This window comes from Ziziphus jujuba, chromosome 8, assembly GCF_031755915.1.
Source record: "Ziziphus jujuba cultivar Dongzao chromosome 8, ASM3175591v1".
NCBI classification, from domain to species: domain Eukaryota; kingdom Viridiplantae; phylum Streptophyta; class Magnoliopsida; order Rosales; family Rhamnaceae; genus Ziziphus; species Ziziphus jujuba.
The window spans coordinates 26225001-26251541 of record NC_083386.1 but is presented as its reverse complement, the minus strand read 5'-3'; the positions used below and the strand labels follow the sequence as shown (position 1 = coordinate 26251541).

General features: G+C 33.9%; 5 protein-coding genes across 17 annotated transcripts; 1 reads left to right on the top strand and 4 right to left on the bottom strand.

Moving 5' to 3' along the window:
• Positions 1-157: 157 nt before the first annotated feature.
• Positions 158-3768, bottom strand: LOC107423653 (short-chain dehydrogenase TIC 32, chloroplastic). 6 transcript variants are annotated; one of them, XM_025079206.3, is made up of 8 exons: positions 3248-3643; positions 2524-2833; positions 2116-2198; positions 1649-1802; positions 1343-1421; positions 861-945; positions 704-750; positions 158-453 (listed from the first exon to the last, which is right to left on the bottom strand). In XM_025079206.3, the coding sequence occupies exons 1-8, from the start codon at positions 3351-3353 to the stop codon at positions 277-279; spliced, it is 1041 nt and encodes a 346-aa protein (XP_024934974.1). In that variant the 5' UTR covers positions 3354-3643; the 3' UTR covers positions 158-276. The 6 variants fall into 6 exon arrangements, with proteins under 6 accessions (XP_024934974.1, XP_024934976.1, XP_015888734.1 ...); XM_025079208.3 differs by having other exon boundaries at positions 2116-2195; positions 3248-3627; XM_016033248.4 differs by having other exon boundaries at positions 2524-2755; positions 3248-3613.
• Positions 3769-4475: 707 nt separating this feature from the next.
• Positions 4476-7283, bottom strand: LOC107423539 (short-chain dehydrogenase TIC 32, chloroplastic). The gene is made up of 8 exons (XM_016033120.4): positions 6896-7283; positions 6314-6545; positions 6119-6198; positions 5833-5986; positions 5583-5661; positions 5416-5500; positions 5138-5184; positions 4476-4828 (listed from the first exon to the last, which is right to left on the bottom strand). Exons 1-8 carry the CDS (start codon positions 6999-7001, stop codon positions 4670-4672), a joined length of 942 nt encoding a protein of 313 aa, XP_015888606.1. The 5' UTR covers positions 7002-7283; the 3' UTR covers positions 4476-4669.
• Positions 7284-8705: 1422 nt separating this feature from the next.
• LOC107423233 (SKP1-like protein 21) lies at positions 8706-14921 on the top strand. 5 transcript variants are annotated; one of them, XR_003056690.3, is made up of 11 exons: positions 8706-8869; positions 10551-10789; positions 11528-11749; positions 11922-12113; positions 12196-12306; positions 12505-12583; positions 13069-13172; positions 13393-13568; positions 13854-13984; positions 14398-14501; positions 14828-14921. XR_003056690.3 is itself a non-coding variant. In XM_025075761.3 (10 exons), exons 2-10 carry the CDS (start codon positions 10754-10756, stop codon positions 14442-14444), a joined length of 1098 nt encoding a protein of 365 aa, XP_024931529.1. In that variant the 5' UTR covers positions 8707-8869; positions 10551-10753; the 3' UTR covers positions 14445-14814. The 5 variants fall into 5 exon arrangements, 3 of the variants coding, with proteins under 3 accessions (XP_024931529.1, XP_015888250.1, XP_024931534.1); XR_007239602.2 differs by having other exon boundaries at positions 8707-8869; positions 14353-14501; XM_025075761.3 differs by lacking the exon at positions 14828-14921 and having other exon boundaries at positions 8707-8869; positions 14398-14814.
• Positions 14922-16019: 1098 nt separating this feature from the next.
• On the bottom strand, positions 16020-17180 carry LOC107423484 (uncharacterized). Its single transcript, XM_016033050.4, has one exon. The coding sequence runs from the start codon at positions 16932-16934 to the stop codon at positions 16191-16193; it is 744 nt and encodes a 247-aa protein (XP_015888536.3). The 5' UTR covers positions 16935-17180; the 3' UTR covers positions 16020-16190.
• A 1380-nt stretch (positions 17181-18560) lies between these two features.
• LOC107423753 (uncharacterized) lies at positions 18561-24572 on the bottom strand. Of its 4 annotated transcripts, none has more exons than XM_016033378.4 (10): positions 24295-24572; positions 22679-22916; positions 22233-22369; positions 21908-21952; positions 21772-21825; positions 21061-21165; positions 20713-20916; positions 20340-20425; positions 19242-20242; positions 18561-19139 (listed from the first exon to the last, which is right to left on the bottom strand). In XM_016033378.4, the coding sequence occupies exons 2-10, from the start codon at positions 22857-22859 to the stop codon at positions 18865-18867; spliced, it is 2088 nt and encodes a 695-aa protein (XP_015888864.1). In that variant the 5' UTR covers positions 22860-22916; positions 24295-24572; the 3' UTR covers positions 18561-18864. The 4 variants fall into 4 exon arrangements, with proteins under 4 accessions (XP_015888864.1, XP_015888857.1, XP_015888867.1 ...); XM_016033371.4 differs by having other exon boundaries at positions 22679-22902; XM_016033381.4 differs by having other exon boundaries at positions 22679-22859.
• Between the last annotated feature and the right edge of the window lie 1969 nt (positions 24573-26541).

Sequence of the window (26541 nt, the reverse complement as noted above, 5' to 3'; positions counted from 1 at the left end):
TTTGGTCTTTCCATTTTCTGTCCTGTAAATTTTCTTCTATGCTACAGAATGCTAGCTCCGTTTCTGTCTTCTTTTCAAATAAAGAACTTTATTCTATATAACATTTGCCCAAAAAGTTTTGCATCCCAAACACAACCTATGGGTTGGGAAAATCAGATTGAACGGTTGCCCAATTTGGATTATGCATAACATTTAAAACTGAAAATTCAGTTAGGTCCCAACTTGAAGATTGTCGAAGTTTTTCTTTATACAGGTAATATATAATAACATCATCATCTATGAAACAGGACCACCTCTTTTAATCAAATCAAAGCTGAAATCCCAGAGTTTTCTTGCCAACTCAACATCATTAGCTTGTGCGCTTGCTTCGGCTATGTTACTGTCTGCAAAATAGGAGCCACTCACTGCTTTGACTTGGGAATGCAATGCTACATAACATGTGGTTGCTGCTCCCTACACCACAGGCATTAACGCAAAGATATAATCAGGGATTTCTTAATGGTTTCATGTAGTTGCAGGTGAAACTGTGCATCTTCCCTAGTTAATATTTAAGAAACATGTTTATCCTAGAGAAAAACTTTGAAATTCAAAATTTTAATATGCGACTCTGCAATAAGTAAATCTTTAGCTTGAAAATGATACATTTCTTATTTTGCCAAACAATATGCGGGGTCATTTATCATATTTTTAAGTACCTAATTACCTGCTGAATATTTTTAGTCACGAGTTTACCAAAGGTATTTACAATGCCTGCAACGATTTCAATGAGAATAACATCAACAAGCAAAATAAGCATAAGGAAAAGCAATCTATGTTATGTATTTATGTATAATAATCTGATGTCATAACCATGCCGTTACCCCCAATAAAGCTGTTATGTCTCAAAAGATTGGTGGGAATTGCTCCAGGATGCAGTGAATTTGCAGTCAGGTTCACCCCTTCTTCCTGTTTGGTGAAATGCTATCAGATAGTGTAGCATATGCTTGGGATGGCTTTCCTCATGCTACCACATTTTGTACTGTTTATTTGGTATTCCTCAAGCTAGAAGGAATAAATACACCAGGAAAACAATATCCACTAAACGTCTTTTTTTATTTGACAAGAAAAGATTTAATTTCACGTAAAAAGAAGAAAGAAAACTTTTGATTTCCCCACTGTGGCTTACGAGGAAAGCTCATCATAGATGCACATGACATTAGAAAAATTTAGGTAGAGCGAAAACTACATACTTTTAGATTTTTCCAAGACCAAGACTATGCCCAAAGACAAGGATGAAAATGATATTATTTATCAGATATCAATACATGAAAAACATACTATTTATCAGAATATGAGACTGTACCTTTAGTTGTCTTGCAAGCTCATTAGCATGCAAAACATTAGCAAGCTTTGATTGACCGTATGCAGAGAAACCGTTATACCTGTTTCTTATAGGAATTTATGCTTCTATTAGCAAATGAAAATCAAAGGTGAGTCCAAGAGCAACCTATTTTAACAAAAGGTAAATAGGCTTTTCAACCACAATGCCATTTAATTTAAATCTAGAATGGTTAAGTATGTTGTAACAACTAATATAAAGTGAAAGAATATAGGGGTCAACAGAAGGAAGTTTAACATGTTTTAGAATACCCTGAGAGAATGGTTTTACCCTGATTGTTCATTGAGTTTGTCAAACCGAATTCCTTCAGGATATGAGATCTTATGACGGCGGGATGAGACATTTACAATCCGACCTTCTTTGTTACTTTCTGATGCCGTTTTTTTCATGGTCTCCAACAAAAGATTTGTCAAAAGAAAATGACCTGCATAAAGATAACAGTTTAAGCCCTAATTTTGTTTACTATTTAAGCTTATGGAGACATAAATACAGTGATCTCAGTTGGTGTTCTTTTATTTTTCTTGTCAGTCCAAAAAAGGATAGGAAAAGGCAATATCTCAAAAATGAAAGCTGTAGAGGTATCAAACCAAGAATATCTGTGTCAATTCCAGAAATAACTTTTATACTTCCTAAGTTTTAAACAGTTAAATTAAGGCCGAATATTTTAATTCCTAATCATGCATTCATTTGTTAAGAATGAAATTAACTTTATGAATTGCTGCAACATAGTACCATACCTAGGTGGTTTGTTGCAAATTGCAGTTCTATCTTGTCTTTGGAAAGCGTGAATGGTGTTGCCATGATTCCTGCATTGTTACTTCTAACAAGAAAAACAAAATTGGTTTCTCCATAAAAATGCATCTGCAATATGAAAATGTCACAACACAATTTCTAGATAGTAATAGCCCTTATTAGAAGAAGTTACAACTAAAGAATGTTCAATACTGAGACATATATGAGAGAGATGGTAGCCCTTATTAGAAGAAGTTACAACTAAAGAATGTTCAATACTGAGACATCTATGAGAGAGATCAACCTTTATAGTTATTACACAATTCACAGAGCAAGAAAGAAAATGTGTAATAAAATGACAACAGATACTAGTTTTAAGTAAGATCTTACATGAGGATGTTTAGTGATCTTACATGAGGATGTTTAGTGGAAGACGCAATGAATTGTAATCTGCAGCAAATTTCCTCACAGACACCATTGAACTTAGATCCAACTCCATGGCATTAATTTTTGCAGCAGGATTTTCTTTAACTATAGTTGCTTGGACCTCCCTACCACCTTCCATATTCCTGACTCCCATGACTACATGGACTCCGCGTAATGCAAGAACACGAGCAGTTTCCATGCCAATACCACTTGATGCTCCTGCAGTTACAGAAACATCCTCGAGATGAAGAAAAGATTCATCATCTTTACCAAATTGAGGGTGGTTAAAAAACCTATCTACAAGTAAATATGGATTTGAGAATTCATCATCACAAACCACAAAAAACATATAATCAAGTTAACAAGAAGTATGCAAATAACTCGGACAGTCACTAACATTAGTTAAACGAGTTTCTGTTGAATGGAAGCTGAAATTTTTGACAGTTCAAAGCCACGTATGAATAGAATCCTTTATCATTCTATTTCCTTTGGGAATGATTATGAACTGGACAAAAATTGGGATTAACCCAAAAGACTCTACTCTTTTAAACCATCATATATTTTGTTTAAAATTTTTTGAGAAAATTAAGACCCATATGAAAAATGAATGAAAATTCACTTGAACTCCAAAGAAAAAGCATTGAAACTTGAATATGATAACAACCCAGTTTGCTATTTTTATCCAATATAAGCTAAGACCAAAGGAATTACCTGTAACAATGGCAGTGAGACCAGTCCCATCAATCCCTTCAGTAACTTCCTCAGCTGTGGACGACGCAGAGAAACCTGATGGCCCTTTTCTACCAAACAACCACATCCCCAAATTCTCGCTAGTAGCCCTTTTTTTCCCCTGTCTCTCTGTGTAGTCGTGGAATATGTAAATGGTGTTGCAGAAAATAACAAGTCCTCACTAATTAACTTCTTCTGTTGAAAGTAATCCTAATATTCTGAAACCGGGTATTCTTATACGGATAAGTGAGAGAGGGAGAGTTAAAAATAATAATTTCACAATTTTTCTTTCCTTTTTTTTCCCTTTGTTTTTGAATTTTTTTTTTTCCTTTTTTGTTTTTTGTTTTTTTTGTCTACGGTTAAATAATATTATCAATGATTGACATATATTACATTGAAAACATTAATAGTGTGAAATGATAATGCTCGAGTTTACTGTAGACTTGATCGTAGGTTGATCGTGATAGCTTGGAATCATTTTCCAACCATTTTTCTTTTCACAACAACAAACGAGCCTCTTTAGCCCAAAAAAAAAAAAAAAAAAAAACCAACAAACGAGCCTCACCAGCAAAAAACAGCAAAAACAACAAACGAGCCTCGGTTTTATACTTTTATCATTCTGGGTTTCTATGTTCTACTTATTCCACTCTCACCATGAACTCCCTCCTCCAGGACCTAGCTTGTAAACCTAAATTTCTTACTAAGCCAAAAAAAATAAAAATAAAATAAAATAACAAAAAAAAAAAATGTTTTGAAAAAAGAGAGAGAGGACATAAGGAAAGTAGGCTTTTTTCCTTCTTGGGAATAGTTTATGTTAATGAATATCAGGCACTCCCTTGACCGGAAATTGTGAATGCATTGAAATTATTTACAAGGAGTCTGCAACTAAGTGTTGGTATTTTGCTTTTCATCAACTTTATAATGAAGAAAGACCAAAATCAATAGCTAATAATAGGAAAAAAAATTTTTTAAAATGAAAATCAACAACTAACCTGTCATTTGCTAACATGGTTTAGATTTTGTTTTTTATTTTGCTCATATTAAGTTTTAGTTAGCTATAATTAACCTTTGTAAATAAGGTATCTTAGTCAGGTATAAAGTTAAGAAAAGTAAATGTATAAAAAAAAAATTGAACACATATTCAATTTTTATTTATTTATTTATTTATTTTATTCTTTCCTTTCAAGTTTTAGTTTAGTTGTTTGAGATGTGTAAGAAACTATAACTATCATTATATAACATTCAACATAAACAAATTACACACTATTTGGTAGAAAAAACAATAAAAAAAAAAAGCATCTCAAGATTTGGTAGATTTCTCTTATACCAAATTCTGTTTCACATCTTACTCTATTTGGTTTACATTTACTTACTAGTACATGATAGTAATATGCAAGGAGTACATTATCTTGTCAAAGTCTTGCTGAAATCCCAGAGTTTCTTCGCCAACTTCTCGTCCTTACCATGTGGGCTTGCTTCCGAAAGGTTGCTGTCGGCAAAGTATTCGCCGCTAATCCCCTTCAACTGAGGATGTAACGCCACATAGCAAGTTGTAGCTGCCCCCTATAATCAGGCTCAACATGGATCAGTAAAAAAGTTCATGCACCAAAACAGAGTTTATAAAAAAATTCCAACCTATGATTTTCTCCTGAAGAACACGTTCAGAAGGCAAAGCTTTTTATCCATTAATGGTTCATGATTATGATAGTACATTGGTTTATAATTTTTGAAGAAGGTTAAATGTTGTATTTTAAAGAATATGGAATTTCAGTACAGAAAAAAAAAAAAAAAAAAAGGGAGGAAGAGATTTAGGAGTCCTTTAAAATGGTCTGCTGTGTTAGTTAAGATATTTTTCGTTAAAATAAAGCTTACCTGCTGAACATTTTTTAGAACAAATCTGCCAAGCATATTAACAAGCCCTGCAATGAAACCAAAGGAAAAATAATGATGAACTACAAAACAAAACTCCAAAATTTAAAAATATTGAAATGATAGTACATGAAAACATGGACAAACTGATGTATGTTTTCCCAAATAGAAATCAAGAAAGCTCCAAACCCTCCGAGAAATAAACTTGATGACTGTGACCTAATTAACTTCATCTCCATCATTGTAAATATAAACTCATAGTTTTCTGGTAAAGAGATTACCAGAAACGACGCCATTGTGACGGAAAAGATTGGTCGCTATTGTTCCTGGATGAAGTGAATTTGCAGTTATATTCATCCCTTCTTCCTGAAAAGAACAACACCATTATTTAAAAAGACATGCTTTCAGTTTCAATGTCTGAATAGTTTATCTTAGCCAGTAGACATACCTTGAATTGTCTTGCAAGCTCATTGGCATGCAAAATATTAGCAAGCTTTGATTGGCCATATGCAGCCATACTGCTGTACCTGTATGGTAGGTAGATTTAGATATATGCTAAAATTACTCAATAGAAACACAACATTTATTCAAAATTTTCAATTATGCAATAAAATCTGGCTAATTTGCTTATCTTCATAGAATAATATCTCAAAAGCAAAATGTCTTATGCTTTTGGGGTAGTGGTAAAATAATGTTACCCTGATTGATCATTAATTTTGTCAAAACGGATTCCTTCGCGATAGATAAACCGGTGAGCAATCGAGGACACATTTACAATTCTTCCTTCTTTTCTACTTTTCTTTGCAGTTTTTTTCATAGTATCCAACAAAAGATTTGTTAAAAGAAAGTGTCCTGCAGAATCCAAAAAAACACAAAAGAAAGAAAAACAAAAATCATATACACACCACCATAAGGAATTACAAATCATGCAGAGAAATTTAGTTTTCTCCCAGACTTCAATCTTAGCATATATAAGCAACATACCCAAGTGGTTTGTGGCAAACTGTAGTTCTATGTTGTCTTTGGAAAGCATGAATGGCGTTGCCATAACTCCTGCATTGTTACTTTATCACAAAAGAAGAAAAATTACCATAGGCTGCATAAATTCCTAATCTCATTGAACAAAAAAATGTGAAAGAAGAACTGACTGCCACTGGTACTTGCAATTTCGTTTCTTACATTAAGATGTTCAGGGGCCGACCAGAGGAATTGAAATTGGAAGCAAATTTCTCCACAGATGACAAAGAACTCAGATCCAATTCCATGGCATCAAGTCTGGCTGTTGGGATTTCCTTAACTATCGCTTCTTTGACATGTTCACCAGCAGCCATATTCCTCACCCCCATTATCACATGGACACCTCGTAATGCAAGAACCCTCGTTGTTTCAGACCCAATACCACTAGATGCTCCTATAAATGTATTATGCAATGACAATCATCAAAAACATATTTATGGGTTATATGCCATTTTGTTCTTCAAATATCTACAAAAAGTAATAAATCAGAGAACCCAGAAACAGATTCATGTCCATGCCTAAGCAACTAAACCATGAACACACACATACATATATATATATATATATATGTAGACACACTAATAATCAAGGAGGAAAGTTTCCAAAATATAGAAGAACTCTGTTGTGTCTTTGAATTCATACTTAATAAAGGGAGACATTGACAAACATGTGAAAAGCAAAAAAACAAAAGAAAACCCAAGTGTTCATTTTATGTTTTAAGTTTCGTAAAAAGGGGAATGAAACCTGTAATAATGGCGGTGAGACCACTCCCATCGATACCTTCAGTGACTTCCTCAGCTGTAGAGGTGGATGAAAACCCAGAAGGGCCTTTTCTTCTAAACGGCCACATTTTTCTTGGTGTTTTTTTTTTTTTTTTTTTTTTTCCAAAAATATTATCTTGCTACCGGACTAGTTTAAAAAGCAAAAATTTTCAGAGAAATCCACCACACCAAAAGGCAAAGATATTAGATATTGGGCATGGAAAATGGGAAATTGGCAGTGACAGTTGAGAACGGGTGAAAACAGTTGGGAGTTAAAGTGCATAAATAATGCGCGTGGTTGGAAGCTGTTGTGCCAAGTCAAGCCAAGCTAAGCCAAGCCATTGTCTTAAAATAATGGCCACTCCATGTGCTTTCCTTGTACTCTCCCTCTGACTCTACTTCCGGGTCCCCATTAAACATCGTCGTTCATCACTTCAATTATCTGGACCCTCAGCCACTTTAATTTTGCTTTTGTTTTTCTCCTTTTTTTTTTTTTTTTTTTTTTTGGGTTCTTGTATCTGTTTTTGTTTTGATTTGAAAATACTAAAAAGTGATAAGGTTGCACTTTCAACTATTATTTTACGGTTAGGTAAGTCCAACGTGCAAATTTTTCCAATAAATTTGATAAAATTGGTTATATATCCATTCAAACTTAAAAAAGATATATATAATAAAACAATTTATATATAAAGTTGCATGAATTATGTTTTAATATTAAATAGTCGTTTAAAGGATAATGTGAGTGCTTTTGTAGTGCACGTAGCAAAGTGCAAAAGTAAATATAGTTTTTTTCTTTCTTTTCTTCTTTTTTTTTTTTTCCTTTGCAAATCCAAAGTACACATGATTGAGGGGGGTAAAATATACTTATCCCTAAACATTAAATAAGCTTATATCAACAAATTGAATATCATTTTGTTGTTTCTTTTATCGTTGCTAAAATATGCAAAGATATTAGCTGCCAAGTTAGGTTGGTACTTGGTACTTCATGGTTAGGTTGCTATACACATAACTATCAATATGATAAATGTATATGGACCTTGGAAAATAAATTGGTGTCATTTCTTATTTAAAGGTTTTGGCATATATTAGATCATGCATAATGCAATGAAAACCAGTTTATACACAGGTTTTTATCAATGTCATATGTGTATACGTAAATATATAATTATCTTTTCAAAACCAAACCCATCTTGTCGTATTTACGAAACTTAATAATATCACCAACTTAACAGTTAAAGGTTTCAAATGTCTTAAAAAATATATATATATATATATATATGTGAAATCAGAATAAATCGTTCTTCTTTATTTTTATTATTATTTATCAGAAAAAGCCATTCATCCTTATAGGATTAAACGTATTTCTTTTTTATTGCTTGACAAATAATTTAGTGATTATTAGTAGGATGCTTAAACTAAAAACTAACATATACTTTATCACCCAAAAATAAAAGAAAAAAATTTCATGACCTGGGGGACAAATGTCATTTCAATGCATATATGAATATATATTTTTTATGGTTTTGTCCAAAAAATATATATATATTTTTTGGACCTGGATTTCATGCATGCTTGTTGTGGGTTATGAACCCATGACCCAAGCCCAGAGGACTAACCAACCAGAAACCCGAAAAAGGCTCAATAACAATAAAAGGCCTATGAAGCCCGAGAATCAAATTCGACCCGAATAAATATTAGAACTCAATCGGGTCAATTCCTTCCGTCACCCAAACCCTAACTACCAGCACGTGCGAGGCGGCACATTCTTTGATTGATCACGTGCCGGACACAACCGCCCACACACAGCCACTCCCAAATCGTAATAGAGAAATACAAGGGGGGGAAAAATAAAAAAAAATAAAAAATAAAAAAAATTACAGAGCGTTGTAGAACCCTAGCTTCACTCTCCTAAATTTCACTGTCAAAAAATCTCTCTGCATTTTAGTTCGTATTCAAGGTATGCATATGTATAATTCATATTGTAATTTTAATTTGTTTTGGATTCGTCACTGGTAAATTCTTTTATATTCTTCGTAAGGATTTTTTTTTTTTTTAAATTTTTTATTGGCTCGTGAGGTGGATTCGTGATTAATAGTTTAGCTTGCTTTGATTGGATTTTTGGTCGGAATTTGTGCTATTTTTTAATGTTTTAATCTGTATTCCATTTCATATCCACGTTACTGGGAAAACTGAGCTAAGCGTTGTAGATAATGAGAATTAAAAACTTGTGGTTGTTTTTTTTTTTTTTTTTTCTTAGGTTGATTCCAAATGGTCGTATTAGTCTTATTCTTTTTGATATCTAATATATATATATATATATATATAAGGTTTTAGTAGGACCTGGAAAATGAAGAATTTTTTCCTGTGGGTTTCATTTAAAGTTGTGGGACATTATGCGAGCAATCAAATGAGAACAAACAATTTTCATGTTGTTTTGATGGGGAAGAAATTATTGCTGAAAAATTGGGGAATAATTGAAATTTAGAATTCATTTTTAATTGGGTTTCCTTACGGTTACCTTGTTTGAACACATGGTGTCTTACATTTCTTGCATCTCTTGCATGGAAAAAGGATATGAAGTTGTAAGTCTCTACTTTCTTGCATTTACTTTCATGGATAAGGGAAGAAAGCAGTGGGTTTCTACATTTCCTTGCATAAAAAATGATATGGAGTTGTAGGTTTGATTTTTGGTTCTTCGTGCATCTCTGTTGATTTTGGATAAGTTTAATGGCTGATGATGATGATGTGTCATGTTTGCATAGAGCATGATGCATTTGGTTGCATGAAAAAAAAAAAAAAAAATGATGATTCTTTTGTTACTTGCTATTTGTTTATTGAGTTCAATTTTTCCCCCCACCTAGTTTAGAACTTTAGATATTGTCCTCTGCTTTGTGAGAACAGTATGGAAAACTTCATTTCTTTGTGGGTTTCTTGCCCTTATGAACCAATACATTATCAAAGTTTGGATAAATGAGAACAAAGAACGAGTTAAGAGACAAAAAGATAGTTGGAACATAATGATGGAATTAAACATACCTCAAGGCCTTCTTAATTTCTTTACCAGCAGTTTCTTTGATAGCCTTAAAATCAATTTTATTTTTAGATGAATGATGCTCCGAAGAAAAGGTGTTATCTGATGGTTAAGGATCTTTCTTGGAGCTGAAATTTTGGTATGTTATATGTTCCTCTTTTAAGTGGTAAAGTAACCAAGGTTACTCTCTCCCCTTAATCTTAAGTTTTTACTTTGATTGTGCTTCCGTGACATAACAGATAGAAAATTGATTTAGGTTATCTTGATCACCGATTATGAAGGCTTCATTTTGTCTTGAACAAGGGATGTAATTTAATAATTTTGGACGGAGAATCTTATGATTTGAAGATTGAAGGAGCTAGACTAATGTGGTTTAAGCATTTGGATTGACATTTGTCATTGCTATAATTCCTATTTATTCATTCCAGGCCTTCTTTCATTAAAAAAAACAGTTATTTATGGTTGCCTTTTGTCAATTTAACACATGCTAAGACACTTTAAAACTCTATTAGAGGACTTTTCATTATGCTGTTTATTTTATTGCTGCTACTGTTGTTTATATATCAATATAAAGGTATTTGAATTAATGGTTGCATTCATCTTGAAGTTTCAGGCATAACATCTCATGCTTTGCCCGCCATCTTGTTTTGTGCTTTTCCTTTAAATAAAGCAACAAATAGAGAAAGTTCTTCCAACAAGAATGCTAATGCACTTGTTACTGGGATTCAACATCTTGACATTTTGGGAAGCATTGTTAAACTCCTTATTGTTTCAGAGCTCCTAATTATTTTGTTGAAGTGTTGTTGTCAAATGTCAGAAGGTGTTATGGCAGTGGTCAAACCTGAGGTATGTTGCATTACTGTCCTGAAAGATTTCTTGTTTTCTTGTTTCTATATGATTTTAAGTAGGTTATCTGACTATAAAAAAACGACTTAATTTTGGATGGCAGTTATTTCTATCAATCAGTTCAGGCAAACATATAGGGTCCATAATCTATTTGAGTACTTTGTTACTGGCTTTAGTCCAGTTGTTCGAAGTTGCAAACGTGTACTGGCTCTGCTGAAGTTATCTGTAAATAATCATTCAATCTTGGTGTAGGTAGAGATTAGATGCCAAAGTAACAAAGGATAATAGAATCTGTGTGCTATAGTCAAAAAAATAGGATTGTTAATGGATGTTAAAAAATGCTTGAGGTTTTGTAGATTCAATGGTCTATAGAATGATTAAGGAATCTCCTTCCAGCAGCAAGTTCTATTTGGGTGGGGGGGGGGGGGGGGGTGCCTGCCAGGGTAGAGTTTTAATGGTGGGAAAAGGTTGGTTTGGTAGAGTAAGAGGCTGCATTGGGAATCGGAACAATATAGGGTTTAATGGTGGTATAACTGATAATAACAATGCAGAGACCGTATTGAGTAGGAGTTAGGGAAGTTCTAGGCATCACTAAAACTCTTTATGATGCTTCGTATACAATCTTGTTGCTCCTTTCATTACAATTTATGGATCAAGCTAAGAGATTGGTTCAATTCCTTCATTCCATAATGGCGTTTCTGTTTTGATTACTTTGCTTCCTTATATTTTCGACATTAGATGAAATCTTACATCTGGCTTCAAACTGCGGATGGTTCAATTCAACAAGTAGAGGAAGAGGTTGCCATGTTTTGCCCCATGATATGCCGCGAAATACTTCAAACAGGCATGGGATCTTCCAAAAACTATGCCATATCACTTCCACAGCGGGTCAACCCTGCCATCTTGGGCTTAATACTTGATTACTGCCGGTTTCATCAAGTACCAGGTCGCTCTAATAAGGTCTGATATATCTGTAATTGCTGTGATTTCCTTTGCTTTTTCTTTGCCATATTTGTGTATACATTTGAAGTCTCATCACTGTTTATATTATTATTATTATTTGGTGCAGTGGGTGGGTAATAAGATGGTGTAAATTTTAGATGATTGATTAGTTATATGTTCATATCTGTAGGAGCGCAAAACTTTTGATGAGAAGTTTATTCGAATGGACACAAAAAGGTTATGTGAGTTGACTTCAGCTGCTGACAGCCTCCAATTAAAGCCTTTGGTTGACCTCACAAGCCGAGCACTTGCTCGAATTATTGAGGGGAAAACACCTGAGGAGATCCGTGAGACTTTTCATTTACCTGATGACCTCACAGAGGTTCGTGTGGCTGGCAAAAAGTAAATGCTTTAAATTTTTTAAATGGTGCAATGACTGTTTCACTTATATTTGGTTTGACCAGGAGGAGAAGTTGGAGCCCCTACGAAACATAACCGATGATCCACGTATTCGTCTTCTAAATAGATTATATGCTAGAAAGAGGAAAGAATTAAAAGAGAGAGAGAAATTGAAGGTGCTTACTTTTACTTGAAGAGTTTGAAGCGTTTACCCATATACTGAATGCGATTTTTGTGGTAATGGACAATGCATGTTAGTTTTGAAATGTAAATGAAGAAATCTACAGTATAATGATATAATTAAACCCCTGCATACTTGCACATGCATGTTTGCATTAATATAGAATGAATTGTATTCTATATGTACTGTGCAGAATGTTGAGGTTGAGGAGGATCGTGTGGATGAGCGCTCAGTTGAAGATCTATTGACATTTATAAACGGTGGCGATGGAGGTATATAGAAGTTTTTCTAGCTCGCCTTATCTTCTTTTGAAACTTCCTGCATTGTCATATGAATTTTGGATGATGTTTAAACTGAATCCTTCACCAGTTGAAGCTTCTACTTAGTTTTGTTTCCTCTCTTTATCTAAAGTTGTTTGAATTTCAATCAAAAAGTATAAACTAACAAGTTTGTATAAGGAATCAAGACTGTAACTTTTCTCAGTGTTTTTGTTATTAAGTCATAGCTCCATTATAGTTTTATATTTATGTTCTTCATGGTGCATTTTTTTGCTTTTACTATTTTACCACTGGTAATCATGTCCTTGAAGTTCTCATTTCTATGGATTTTGGCATGAAGCTTTGGTTCTTGCTTATGTCTATCTTATGATTGGAATAAACTAGAGTAATATACTCTTCAAACTTATGTGACCTATCTATAGATATGTGGCTAATCTTGTTGTGTACTCTTCAACCTTACATGATTTATCTGTTCACAGATTCAAAGGGTGTCAGAAGCAATAAGAACAAGAAGAAAAATCGGAGAAGAAAAGATCATCTAAAGGATTCTTCTTCGAACAGTGTAAATGGAAACCATAATAAGGTTGGAACCCCTGTGTGCATGAGTTTTGGAGGGGATTTTTTTTCTGGAAGGGAGGGGGGTGGTGTTGATAATCAATGTATTTATGGATTTTGCATTAGCGCACTTTTTTTTTTCTCATTTTTGTATGTTTTAAATTTTGAATTATGGTGTTCCTTATGTCTTATTTTGATTTGAAGATTTGATATCTTCTAATTGTTTGTGTCCTTTATGCATGTCTTAGGAGTTGGATGCTCTTTCTTCGGCTTGCCATGATGGTGAGGTTAATAATATGGCCTCTGCCAGTAAAAATTCAAAGTTGAAAGATTCTACATCTGTTAGCTTCTCACCAAAGCTTGAGTTTGATGATGGTGATATGGATGACGATTTAGATCCGGCCATGAAGGAGGAACTTGACAGGTAACATGGACATTCAGTCAAATTTTGTTTATTTTAACCTCTGGCTTTTAGTGGAATTTTATCTATCACTTATATTAAATTATAAAATTGGAAAATACTTCAGATTTTATATTTCTAGTGATTATACCATTTTATTGTCTCAAAGGTGCGTGGATGTCTTTTTTCTGCTTATGCTTCATTTCATTTACTATACTTGAATAGTGAATAATTTCTGGCTTATTGCAGATGCTAAGTTTATTTCTTAATATTATCTCAGTGGTATGTATTGTATCTTTTTTTATGCAGGGAAGTGGAAGATTTTGCACGAAGATTAAATTCAGATTGGCCAGAAAGAATGCAGGAAATACTATCCTTGGGAGAAGGACGGCTTGTACCAATATCAATGAATGGCAATGGTTCCACACATAGATATACTAGTATGTCCTGTCTTATGTTTCAATTCTTCACCATAAATGTCTTCTTGGTGTACGCTGCAAGATAAAGATATGGGAGGAAATTGTGGGGGTTGGATTTAATGCTCAAAGGAGTTATGTTAGTGGGTTATTTATAGAACTTATTTCGCTTGTGTCTTTGAGGACAGTTTAGAGTCTTTGTTGCGACTCTGGTCACACACATTTACGTAATTCTCTAGGCTTGTGTTTTCATCTTCATTACTTTCGTAAATTTTAGGCTCAATATTGTGCCTGGTAAATTTGCAATTGCGTCAATAGAATTTAATTATCAGTTTGATCGAGAGAGGTAATATTTTATTGAAAACTGATTCAGTTTCTGGTTTTATGAACAGGTTTGGACCGGAGATAATAATTTTGTTAAATCATTTGTTTCTCAGAATGTGCAGCAGCAGCTTTGAGTGAATTGGAAGAGATGCGAGCATGAGGTTTGCTGCTGCGGAAGCCGTAGAAGAGTTGGCAACGTTTTTGGTGCAGACAGCATGTGAGTATTATTTGTTTGTTTTACATCACCAAAATGCAGTTTTCTTTCTGTGAGCTTCTTGTATGGTGAAGAAAGGAATGATAAAAAATTGGGTGGGTAGAAAATTGAAAAAAAAAAAAAAAGAAAAAGAAAAAGGAGGGGGGGGGGGGGGGGGTGGGGTGGAGAGAGAGAGAGAGAGAGAGCTAAGGGAGGCAATATGAGCAGAATATGCTCAATTGTCTTCACCTTTTTCTTCTTGTTGCTTACCTTTGGCCATGTTTTTGGCTATCTCTTGTACTTTTTTGAATTAATGATGATTTTTGCAATTTTCCTTCCTCTTGTTTCAGTTCTTGTAGGCCACATTTGGCTTTGCTAAGTTTTATGAAAAAAGTTGTAAGTACTTCCATTTGAAAGGAATGAAATGGAAAATGGTTATCTGAATACTTTTCTGATCAATAGAATGTGTTGGAGAGGCAACACAAAAAGCTTGGATAGGTTTCGAGAATGATGATATGACTTCCACGCTCAAGCTCTTAATCCAACCGTTCATAAGCATTCCTAATAACAAACAGATGAGGCAAAAAGGGTCCCCTAATTATTCGTTTTTTAATTTTTATTTTTTGTTAAATCACCTAATTCACCGAAAATATAGTGTTGAATATATGTTCACTAATATTGATCTGCTGTTGGATTTTTATTTTTCTCCCTTGTATATTCGAACCGAGATCATATAGACGGAGTTGGAGAAAAGAACAAGATTTTTTCTCCCTTTCTTGGAGTCGATTATTATCATTACTTTTTAGACTTGGGGGCAATGTCCCGAACACCTTGCCCATTGTTTAACTAGTCAATTCGTAGAAATTTTGCTTGTGTTGCTTAACAGGGTTTCATTATTTTGCAATTGTTTTGATCGCGTAACCTGCAAGCATGCTCAACCCAGCTGCATGAACTTCGTCATTTTCCTCAGCAATCGGCTTTCACTGCTGAATTGGTTCGTAAAGTAGCAAAATCTTTTCTTTTCGACTTGTTTTCTTACAGAAAGGGATCCAAGTTACTTTTCTCGTGTTTACGGACCATACAAATTTAATCATCCTTATTACCTTACCCCAAACAGTTGTATCTAATTGCAAATGTTATTAACTAATATGTTTATGTAGCTGAGCTCAAATCAAATTCCACATTTATTCATCGAGTATTAGGATATAAAATCTTGCTAGAAAAAACTGCTTGTTAGGTTTCCACTTAACTTTTCTTCGATCAAAGTGGGAATGAAGTTGAAAACTGGAAAAGATCTTACTATCTCTTAAAGAACTTATTTAATGGCATTGCCCATGCAACATCGACAATACCATTAGCATTACCAAGAAAATTAACAGGTTGGATTTAACCACCTGGCAAATAGTTCTCAATTATCATCCCAGTGTTTTGCATAGATCAAACAAATAAGAAAAAAGAAAAAGAAGAAAAATAAAGCACCGCGTCTTCAACTTTTCAACTTTGTGTGTGTGTGTGTGTGTGTGTGTATATGTATCTGGTAAATAACTTTTCAACTTGGTAGCTTATCTATAAAAGCAGCTTACATTATTTTTCCCCTTTCTAAGAGAAAGGGTACTAATAATAATAAAATAAAAGTCACACTAGATCACTAAAACTGATCAACAGGAAAAACACAGTTGGGTGGTAGTGGTAGAGAAATTGCTACGATCATCATCAATCTTTGACCTTGTAAGCTGCTGTGTAGTATTTTTTAAAACCTCTAGGAACATAAACAGGCAACAAGAACCCAAAAAGATTGAAGCACCAAAAAACCATATTAGCAATAGCCAGCCCTCTTCCTATATACAATCTCCTCGGAGACCCTCCATATTCTTCATCCACTTTATAGAACTCATTCCTCAACCAATCTGCAATTGTGAAAATCCTCCTCGAATTGTAAATCACAGGCACAAAAACCCGAATGGGTGTCGAAAACCTATCCGAAAATGCCACTCCTTCCATGAAAACCTGACTTGCAAGCAGAAAAACGTGGGGTGTAGCTGCTTTTATCCCCTGTTTATCTCCTTCAAAAATGCCTTCAAGTATATAAGCTATGGGGAGGAAAAGGCCTACAACAGCACCTATGAAGACGTAAAGTCTAAGAAGCTTGCTTTTGGGGTCGAAAACTGTGGTTTCCCTTGAAGGATGGAGGGAAGGAAAAGCAACCCTGGAGATGAAATACATGTATATGAAGGAAAACAAGACGAAAGCAAAATCTTCAGGGCTTACCATGCCACTGGCTGAGAGGACTATGACAACGGCCAGGGCATTGAGCTGCCTGAAAGAAAGAAACCCAGATTTGCGTCTTTGTGTGGTGTTCGTGTTTTTCAAGGAGGTTGGGTCTAGTCCTTTGAATTCATGCTCTTGTTCTTTTGGGAGGCTTATGTCATTGCAAGTTGGACCAACCCCACCTGACATTTTTTTTTTTTTCTTCTTTGATGGAGTTTCTGGGAAAATTTAGAGGGAAAAAACGGGTTGGGATTTTCTCGGCAGAAAGAGAAAAAAATGAATATTTAGCAGCTTTATCAACTTGTAGGAAATGGGGTTATCTTTTTGCGCTTTTTTTCCTATGTGATTTGGAAGGTGGAGAAAGAAAAGGATTGAGGGACTTTCACCTGGTATTTGATTTACACAGAGAGAGGAAGAGAGTGGAGATATGGTTAAGCTTATGGTTAGGAGGTGAACACGTGGTGGTTTAATAGGCATTTATGGAGGAGAAGAAATACACGTGGCTTGTTAAAGAGAGAAAGTGTGGACAACATCTTATCCCTTTGGGCTTCAGTCAAAATCTTAAATCTTAAGAACCTGTTCTTAAGGTTATTTTGGAACAGAAAAAGAAGAAACTGTCTGAGCATCTTTCAAAGCCATGAGTTTTTGTGCAATGCTACAGACAGCAAATATCAAATATGTTGTCGGGCAATGGCAGGTTTGGTGCTCGATGTACATGTGACCCTAAAATTAGGGACGTAACATTGCAACAAATTTTTCACTGTATAAAGTGGAAATCCTAAAAACTATGAATTAATTGATTTTTGGGTTACGCAGTGCCACGTGGCACATGAATATTCTATATCCTATTTCTTTACCTCTACATTTTTACAATTTTACTTTTAAAAGATACGCCTAGTTATGCCCCTCTCATATTATGCCACGTTCAAATCAAAAATGGGTCAGATGTACAAATGATCAATGCAAGAAGTAACACACGAAACCCAATTACATAGTGAGGAAAATATACGATGATAAAATGGTTTAAAAATTTAAACATATTTGCTGCTATAAAAATTGTATGTATATATTCGTAAAACCTTATCAGCGCCATTGCTTCAATTCAAACCATGTGCTATTTTCCCAAATAATTAGACCTGACAATTCGTATTCATGAGTCGTATTTGTGTCAATAATTGTGTCAAAAATATTTAATCCGAACACGACCCATTTATTAATTGTGTCAGATATCTAAAACATTAATCCGATCGCGTTTATAAATAGGTCAACACGACACGATCCGTTTAACATGATTACTTTAACGGATCGTATTGATCTATTAATCTATAAACCTGAAATTGACCCGTTAATCCAAAAATTAACCTATTTATTTTTATTTTATTAAAGATTTATTTTTTATCTTTAAAAAATTAATAATAGAAATTGTTTTTATAAAATTTTTAATTTATAATATTTTTTAGTTATTAAGTATTATATTATGAATAAAATTATAATTTAAATAGATTATAATAGGTATATAATCGTGTCGAGTTGAAATTGACACATTTAATAAATGGATCATCACAGATCAATTTCGAATTAAATGGACCAACCCGAAAATGATACGATTAATAATCGTGTTAAATGGATTGAACCGATTATAACCCAAATCCATTTATGATAAACCCAAATCTATTTATTCCATATCGTTTTTGAATCGTGTCGTCGTATCATGACCTAGATTGCCACCTTTACAAATAACTGTTTTAGCTTTTAGGTTATATTTTTTAAGTTGCTGGTGTACAAGGGATTAGACAATAAATAAATAAAGGGACATTTGCAACGACTAAACAACAAATTTATTACAGAAAAATTTTAGACAATTATGCCAATTAAAAAAAGAAAAAAGAAAAAGGAATGAAACCAAGAAAAAAAAAAAATTCCTCACTAACCAATCTACTATAACACCAGAAGAAAAAGGACGGAACTATTATTAAAAGATTTTCCGGCAAAACCTTTCTTCGATTTTCTGACAGAAGACCATCGGTAAAACTGGAACCTCTGATAAGAATATAACGACGGTTGAACTCTGACAATTGTATAAAAAAAGAAAAAAAAAATGACATATCTTTCCTCCTTGCTACCCATTAGTTTTTTGTTTGGGAATATAAATCTTCACACCCTTTTCAGGCTTTGTCCTAAACCTTGCTTTAGCAGGTCCAGGAATTGGAGACTCGATAGTCTCTACTTTCAACAGCCGATTCTCTTCGTTGCCGGCAATGCTGCGTTTGTGAATTTTTGATGACTGAGATACTGCTTCTTCAGAATCAGTTTGAATTTCCAAGCAGTCCGAAGGTTCCAAATCCGAACCTAGAACCAATCGGACATGGTCTGCTGCAATAGCTTCCTTCCATCCTGCAAGAGTTTGAAGCTCAGTATCCAATTAAAAAAGCAGTTCAATGCTCTATGAGTTATGCAAGCTAGAAGAAGATACATATAACATCAATATGAACTTACTCTCTGCAAGAAAAGCTTTTGCCTCCTGAACGGAAAATGCTGAGTTTCCAGTTTCATCGGGGCACATGAAACCGTTTGCAATGCTCCCATTATAAGCATCCATCGCACTCAATCTTTCACAACTTTCACTGGACAGGGTTTCACTATGACCTTTTTCAGCAGTCGCATCACATTCAGATTCCCTACTATCATTATGTACCGGAATTGGACCTTTGTTTCCAGGCCGGCTTACTTGCCTCCAAAGCTTAACTTTAGAGCTGCTCATGCCACTTTGAGCTGAATTAGGTCTCTGGGGTTTATCCTGAACATTGCTTTTTGGTATTTGATGCTCAATCATGCAATCATCACAAGCTCCAGATGGAATGTTACCCTCTTCACTACAATTTCCAAGCGTGACAGATATAGAACCAATCAAAACTTCGTGATTCTTGATTTGATCTGGTTCATTTAACACCTCCTTCTCTACTCTGGCTTTCAAATTCTCCCCATCGTATTCTGGTTTGGGCTTCCGGCTCCATACTCTAGCAGTCCTCAAGTCCCTATGGGTTCCACGATTTTGAATGGCTCCAAGCTTTGGTGCATGGAAAGTCTCACCGGCATGAATACTATTCAGCACACGGCGTTGTGACTTTGGCAATGCCTGCCACCGAGAAACAGGATGTCGTCGACTACTTCCTTGCACAATCCTTCTTCCACCATTTGGACCAGTGCTTGAATCACTTTGTCCACACCCAAATCCTGGTTGAGATTCAGGGTCCACATTTTCGTCGGTGTTCAAGCTCTCAACATTAGACAGGGCAACATGATGTAACATGTCTGGAATGGGTGTTCGAAAATCACATGCCATTGAAGGGTTAGAAGTTTCTGCTAGTGGCATTGCCTCTGGTACTTCATCAATGCTCTCTTTATCATCTGCCTTCTCCCCACGTCTCTGCTCCTTCGTCTTTTGCTCTTTCTGCCTGAGTTTCTTCTGCCTTTTCCTTTCCAAGAGCTCGGCTTGCCTATGGAAATGCAAAAAATAAAATGAGCAAAGGAACAAGCAAGGAAGGCAAGAACAGATAAATTTAAACTTGCTGGAAATATAGAAATCTAGTGTACCTTTTCTGAGCTGCTTCTTCTTCCTCCACTAGTAATTTCTGGAACATCAAAGCTTCAGCATCTTTATCAGCAAGCCATGCTTTGACCTGAGCAAAAACAGTACAGATTTAAACACAGATGTGACCACCTCCCCGTGCCAAAAAAAAAAAAAAAAGAAGAAAAAGAAAAAATTAAGAGCTTGAATAATACAGAAAACAATATCCAAGAGATAGTATAGTGCATAATATCACAAATTTTGAATTTTATTTACATACAATGGTAAAACACAGTCCACCAGGACGGGCAGCGTATAATACTATTTTAGTGTGTACCACACAAATGTGGAGACAGAGAAAAATATAGTACTTAACAAGAGCGGGGCAGAGGGGAATACCAATTTCTGCTCCACTAAAAAGCTGATGCAAGCAACCAGGTTTTTCGTTTCAAGAGCTATCTTCCCAGCCTCCCCATCAAAGACATATCTTTGCATCAATACAGCTGGCCCAGATAGAAATGTTCTCTCACTTGCATCATCAAGGATTGAAAATAGCTCCTTGGAAGATATTGGAAACCTAGAAGGTCTAGCTTGTACTATGTCCTGGAGAAAATTCAGATATGTTATATAAACAGATTAAAAAAGAAATGGAAGCCCATCAAAAAGAAAAACCATGAAGCATAAATTGGTATATATGAAAAAATAATAAGAATAATAATTATAGAAAAGAAAATAAAGTCCCCTTACCAAAAGAGCAGAACCAGCCTTCAAATAAACATGTGGAAGCGATGAAAATCCTGGTTTCCGAATAAGCGTTGTCAATGCCTTAATTAGTGTTGAGCCTGGAACTTCCTAAAAAGCAATGTAGTTTAGGAGCTGTACTTGAGAAACATCAGAGAACAAATACAGATGATAATAGATCTTATTCAATTATAGATAGCTTATGCCGTTTCTTCCGTCGTAACTCTCACCTATATGAAACAGCAAGCAGGACACAGAAACAATGTTCTCTTCCAAGGACTAAATATTTTGTCAAAGTACTACTCTAGATGTTCAACACAAGTTACTAACCAAATGTCAACTTAATATATAGGATCTATAAAGCAAGAATATTTTGGGCATCATGGCTAGAACATAATAACAAGGACATAAATCAATTCCCAGACAGGAGCTCTAAAATTCATTTGCTTAACTAAATGATGTACATAATAACATCAATTGGCAAGTTCAGACTGACAACATCCTACAAAGTATTACTGGGACAAAATGCATTCTGTCCCCCCATACATTAACAACTTCAACTATCTCAGCCTTCAGTCACAGCTAAGGAAGCATGAAAACAGAACCAAAGATACTAACATACTTTATGTATGAATAGCATGCCCATACCAAAAGAATTTAACAGACAGCATCATATTTACGAAAACAAACAAAAGATGAGGGGGAGAAAAGTTATACCTCCAAAGTTACATTCTTGAATGATACAACTTCTTTTGCATCTTCTAGAGAGAGCTACATAGAGAATAAATGGATTGGCACAAAACAGTAGTAATTATTTATAAGTAAAATAAAACAACACGTGAAAGATACTTACTTTGTCCCAAAATGCCCCTAAGATATCCCTATTTTTAGCAGAATCCTACAAGATATAAACAACATCAGGAGGAAAAATCGTACAAAAAAAATAAATAAATAAATAAGATCAACAAAAGAGGAGAAATAACCAAGATGAAGTTATTAAAATGCATTAAAAAATTACTGATACTAATTCCATTGTGCCATAAAATTATTATCACAAGATACATCTTCAAATTCATGATGGTGGGAAATTCTTAGTTTCCAATATGGCAAAAGCGAAATGAAACAAACCTTGAGTAGATAAAACAAATAAACTTATATTCATAAGAGTATGAGAAAACCTTATCAAGCTTTTTCAAACGATGGTGCACACGTATATGTCTTCTATAGTTGATGGCAGAACAAAATTCTAGTGAACATTTGTCGCACTTCTGCATCTGCACCTTCAAGGGAGAAAGCAAGGGCCAACCTGGGAGTTCTGCCAAAAGTAACATGGCTTTGACATCAAACAAAGCTTACAAACACAATACCTGCTTATAATAAATACAAAACTCTATCAAGGTTGCATATTCTTTTGCTTTGGCAAAGCGACCTCATGGAGTCTATACTCTCCACATATCAAGAGTGTTTGTTCACTCCCTTATTGGTAGACCACCACTATCTACATGCTTATTTCTTAACCTCAATAAACGAGGATGCCCATGATATAAGACCATTATGATGCTCAACAAGATATCCCCTCCCTTTTATGATGTTCTAGGGCTTCCAAAAGAAAATTTGCACATACCTTGCTGATCTAAAGCATGGAGTAATTGAATCCACTGGACAGGGCTGTCCCCAGCCCTGGAGAAAGAAAGAAATGGCTCTTTTCCAATCGCTTGTCTGATGATGGTATCAAGAGAATCATTTCCATCCTCTGATTTCATTGCATCTGGAGTATTAGAGGCCTTAAGTTTTGCAATTGGCATCTACACGCCCAGAAAATAAAACCAACGAGCTCACAAGACACCACTGCATATATTTATCTATACAAATATAAATACTTCAAGTAGCTAAATGCCAGAAAGAGATGACATAGATTTCTCCATTTGTACGTTATAATAAATAAAAATTCACTCAAATTATACATATAGATGAGGAGCAGCATAAGCACAAGGTGTTTTGTATTTTACTCTTTCTACAGTGCTGTAATACTTTTAAACTTCTAAATGTTAGAAAAGTACAAATGTGCTAACTTTGCAAACTAAATCCACTGAAAGAACCTAGCAAAGCCAAAAAAAGCTACCATATCGATAGAATCCTTCATTAACATACAACTGACTATATTGGCATAAAATAACCCTGAAATATAGAAAACCTCCATATCAATAACAACAAGATGAAAAGGCAAACACATATCAAACTCTATTAAACATTCACCACCAGAGGTGCATAAATATTGTCTACCAAGTTCAATAGAACTACAGCCCATCTCCAACACCAAAAAATACAATTGCATTATTCTACTTAGTTCCTGAGAACACAAAAAGAAAAAAGAAAAAAAAAATGAAAAGGCCTAATCTTTTATCTCTTAATTAGAATGTAATAACATAAATCAAGTTAAACTTTGTGGTTTTAATTGATTTCAACCATAAAAAGAGCCAAAGAGAAAAACGAATTCAAACTTATGTTCATTTTTCCTTGATATTGCTCATATTTCGTAGCTATTATAGAAGCAATAGTAATTTAAAATATAAAGGAAATATGATTATTTTGCTATTAGATGCTGGATCATACACACCCAACAAAACATGGATCCACCAAACAAAGCTAGCACATCCAACAACTACAGTTAATATAACAATACATTTGTAACTGACTTACAGCACAACTAATTAAAAAAATATATCGAGCATTCATGGATACAAGTAAACATTGAATGTCACAAGAAAATTTGGATACCATGAAAAAAAGGATTGAGCACATAAAATACTCAATAAAGCTATATTAGATCACCATAAAAGGCCCCAAAAATCTATTCAAGTTCTGAGAGAAGAAAAAAAAAAAAAAAAAAAAGTAAATAAGGAGGAAAATAAAATTTTGAATATCTTTTAATCCACCGATCGGAACCTGAAAAGTAACACGTCCAATCAACCAAACCAAAATAAAACTACTTAGCTTAATTTTCGATTAAAAAAAATCAAGAACACAAAATTTACAGGTTTTCATGTTATTTCCATTCCATCAACTCAGTTTTCTCAGCTACAAATCAGAGCAACACGAAAATTCTCGAAAACCGAATAAAGAAAAATAAAGATTGAGAAAAAGCTTGCTAGAGCTTCCAACACGTGATCTGAGATTCATATATGCTTTTTTACAAATGCAAGTGCGAAAGAAGACTGAGAGAAGCGTTCGACCACGTACCAGTAGAGAGTGAAATCGGTCCCGTGGAGATAGAATCTCAGGCGATCCAGAGGATTCCGAAGCGGCGGGACGGCGATTGATAGTGGTTGGCGGAAAAGAAAATCGCCGAGAAAATGCAAGAAAGTGATCAAGAAATGAAAGAGAAAAAATAATAATAATATCGGAGGAGAAGAAGAGTGTCTGTATAAGCGTTTGTAGAGAGAGCGATAGAGAGAGAGAGAGAGAGAGAGAGAGAGAGAGAATGTAAAGGAGGAAAAACTGCAGAGAAACCTCCTCAGCAAGAAGTACTAGAAATTAAAATTAAAAAGCGAAACTTAAAAAAAATAAAAAATAAAATAAAAAAAAAGAAGTTAAATAAGATAAATAAATTCATGATTATGACATGGGATGTTTGGGTTCTGCACACGCGCTATTTTAGTGCGTGAATGTAACACGTTCGGAAATGGTAAATTGATGTCCTGAAAACACCCAAACGTTAAGACTTGAGTCGGTTCACTGCTTCCAATCCAGCCTGACATTTGGGCGTCAAAGTACTGGGCTTTCTTCTGCGCTTTTCTTTTTTTTTTTTTTTTTTTTTTTTTTTTTTTTTTTTTTTTTTTTTTCTCTTTTTGACGCATAAATTCCATTTTCATGAAATATAACGTTTTAACTTGTGAAATTTTGTTATCTGATTTCTGGTTTTTATTTTTAATTTCTTTGTGAATTACCTTATTAAATTTGAATTTAACATTAAATAAAAAAATAAAATTTAGAATAGCATAATGTAACAACAATTATGTATACATATTTAAAAATGCATGCATGCATTTATTTTTTTTATTTTTTTGGATGCATTTATATGAGAGCACTATAATTCTGTTGCCTAATTCGTATAGGAAAATAGTCCATTTATATAAGAGCATCTTTGATTGGGATATAGATTATAAAAATAAAAATATAACATAAATAATAAGATCAATTTTTTTAAAAAAATATTTTTCAACATGGTTTGGATGGTTTGGACATTGATAAGACAAATGTTTATATCTAAGTTTTATTAGATATTGTAAAGTTTCATAAAAGAAAATTATTTAAAATGATAATTTTTTTTTGAAAAAAGTTAATAAAAAATATAATTCATTAATAATCATTATTTGAAAATGTATTTTGTATTGGTTATATATTTATGTCCAAAAATTTCAATAATGTCAATAGGCAATAATCCACATTTATGATTGACATGCTTTCATTATAATTTGGATAAAGATAGAACAAAATTATCTAAAAAAATTGAATCATAAATATGTTTAGCCTGTAAAACCTCTAATTTTTTTGTTCCTATTTAATAAAGTGGATTAATTTAATTTTTAATATATTCAAATTAGTTGACAATGACAAATAACAACAACCTTATCTCTTCGTTTGATCTGATCTCAGTTAAAATTTCTATCCTCAATTTATAAAATAAAATAAACTCCAAATTAGTTACCAAGCTAATTATTTCCTAAAACAAGAATCTCCTTGCAATGCCTAATCGTACCTTATTTTTCATGTGGTTGTAGTTTTTACCTAACTTTCAAAATTGAACTATCTTTTTCATGTTAGAAAAACTATATCAATCTAAACGTGTTTAACATATCTATATAGCAATTAGATCAATGCAGAATTAAAAAATTAGATCGAAAAAATGTACCTCCAGCCATTGCCGTTGTCTTATAAGTACTCAAGGATATTAGAAGGTCTTCTAAACTTTATCTCTCTTTAAACTGATGGTGTGTTTTCTAAATTGAGAAAGTAGGCTTAGGGAACCCGAAAACATTGTATGCACAACCTTTATACGTGTTCTGCCCATCACAAAGCCATTCCAATGCATGCAGTTAATGGGTGATAAATTCATAACGTTTTGAACGTTATGGAATAACAAAAATTGTCCATAAGGATGGAATAAATGTGGACCATTATGATTATTATTATTATTTTTAATTATTATTATTATTATGGAGAAAAACCAACATTCTCCCACTTGGTCCATATATTCCATCATTCACCATAGCAAGAGATACAATGCACGAATCATGGCGATAGGTTCTCTAAAAACAAGTATTATCTTCCATGTATCATAATGCATCATGTCTCTATAAACACTATCCCATATATTTTAATGAATAAACTCTATGTTTATTCTAGGTCCAAACCGAATGATATTTCTCAATTATAAATAAATAAATGAATATACAAATATGTGCACAAAACGCAAATGAGAAAACA

What these genes read in the sequence shown, in the direction of transcription:
- LOC107423233 (XM_025075761.3), top strand. Translation starts at nt 10,754, where the DNA reads ATGTCAGAAGGTGTTATGGCAGTGGTCAAACCTGAG. An exon ending in AAGAGAGAGAGAAATTGAAG is followed by an intron (nt 12,307 to 12,504) that starts GTGCTTACTTTT and finishes TGTACTGTGCAG; the next exon opens with AATGTTGAGGTTGAGGAGGA. An exon ending in TTCCACACATAGATATACTA is followed by an intron (nt 13,985 to 14,397) that starts GTATGTCCTGTC and finishes TTTGTTTCTCAG; the next exon opens with AATGTGCAGCAGCAGCTTTG.
- LOC107423653 (XM_025079206.3), bottom strand. Translation starts at nt 3,353, where the DNA reads ATGTGGTTGTTTGGTAGAAAAGGGCCATCAGGTTTCTCTGCGTCGTCC. An exon ending in TCTCACTGCCATTGTTACAG is followed by an intron (nt 2,834 to 3,247) that starts GTAATTCCTTTG and finishes ATTTACTTGTAG; the next exon opens with ATAGGTTTTTTAACCACCCT. An exon ending in AGCTTGCAAGACAACTAAAG is followed by an intron (nt 946 to 1,342) that starts GTACAGTCTCAT and finishes TTCACCAAACAG; the next exon opens with GAAGAAGGGGTGAACCTGAC.
- LOC107423539 (XM_016033120.4), bottom strand. Translation starts at nt 7,001, where the DNA reads ATGTGGCCGTTTAGAAGAAAAGGCCCTTCTGGGTTTTCATCCACCTCT. An exon ending in GTTTGCCACAAACCACTTGG is followed by an intron (nt 5,987 to 6,118) that starts GTATGTTGCTTA and finishes TGGATTCTGCAG; the next exon opens with GACACTTTCTTTTAACAAAT. An exon ending in TTCTAAAAAATGTTCAGCAG is followed by an intron (nt 4,829 to 5,137) that starts GTAAGCTTTATT and finishes GCCTGATTATAG; the next exon opens with GGGGCAGCTACAACTTGCTA.
- LOC107423753 (XM_016033378.4), bottom strand. Translation starts at nt 22,859, where the DNA reads ATGCCAATTGCAAAACTTAAGGCCTCTAATACTCCAGATGCAATGAAA. An exon ending in CCATGCTTTAGATCAGCAAG is followed by an intron (nt 22,370 to 22,678) that starts GTATGTGCAAAT and finishes TACTTTTGGCAG; the next exon opens with AACTCCCAGGTTGGCCCTTG. An exon ending in GAAGAAGCAGCTCAGAAAAG is followed by an intron (nt 20,243 to 20,339) that starts GTACACTAGATT and finishes GCATTTCCATAG; the next exon opens with GCAAGCCGAGCTCTTGGAAA.
- LOC107423484 (XM_016033050.4), bottom strand. Translation starts at nt 16,934, where the DNA reads ATGTCAGGTGGGGTTGGTCCAACTTGCAATGACATAAGCCTCCCAAAA.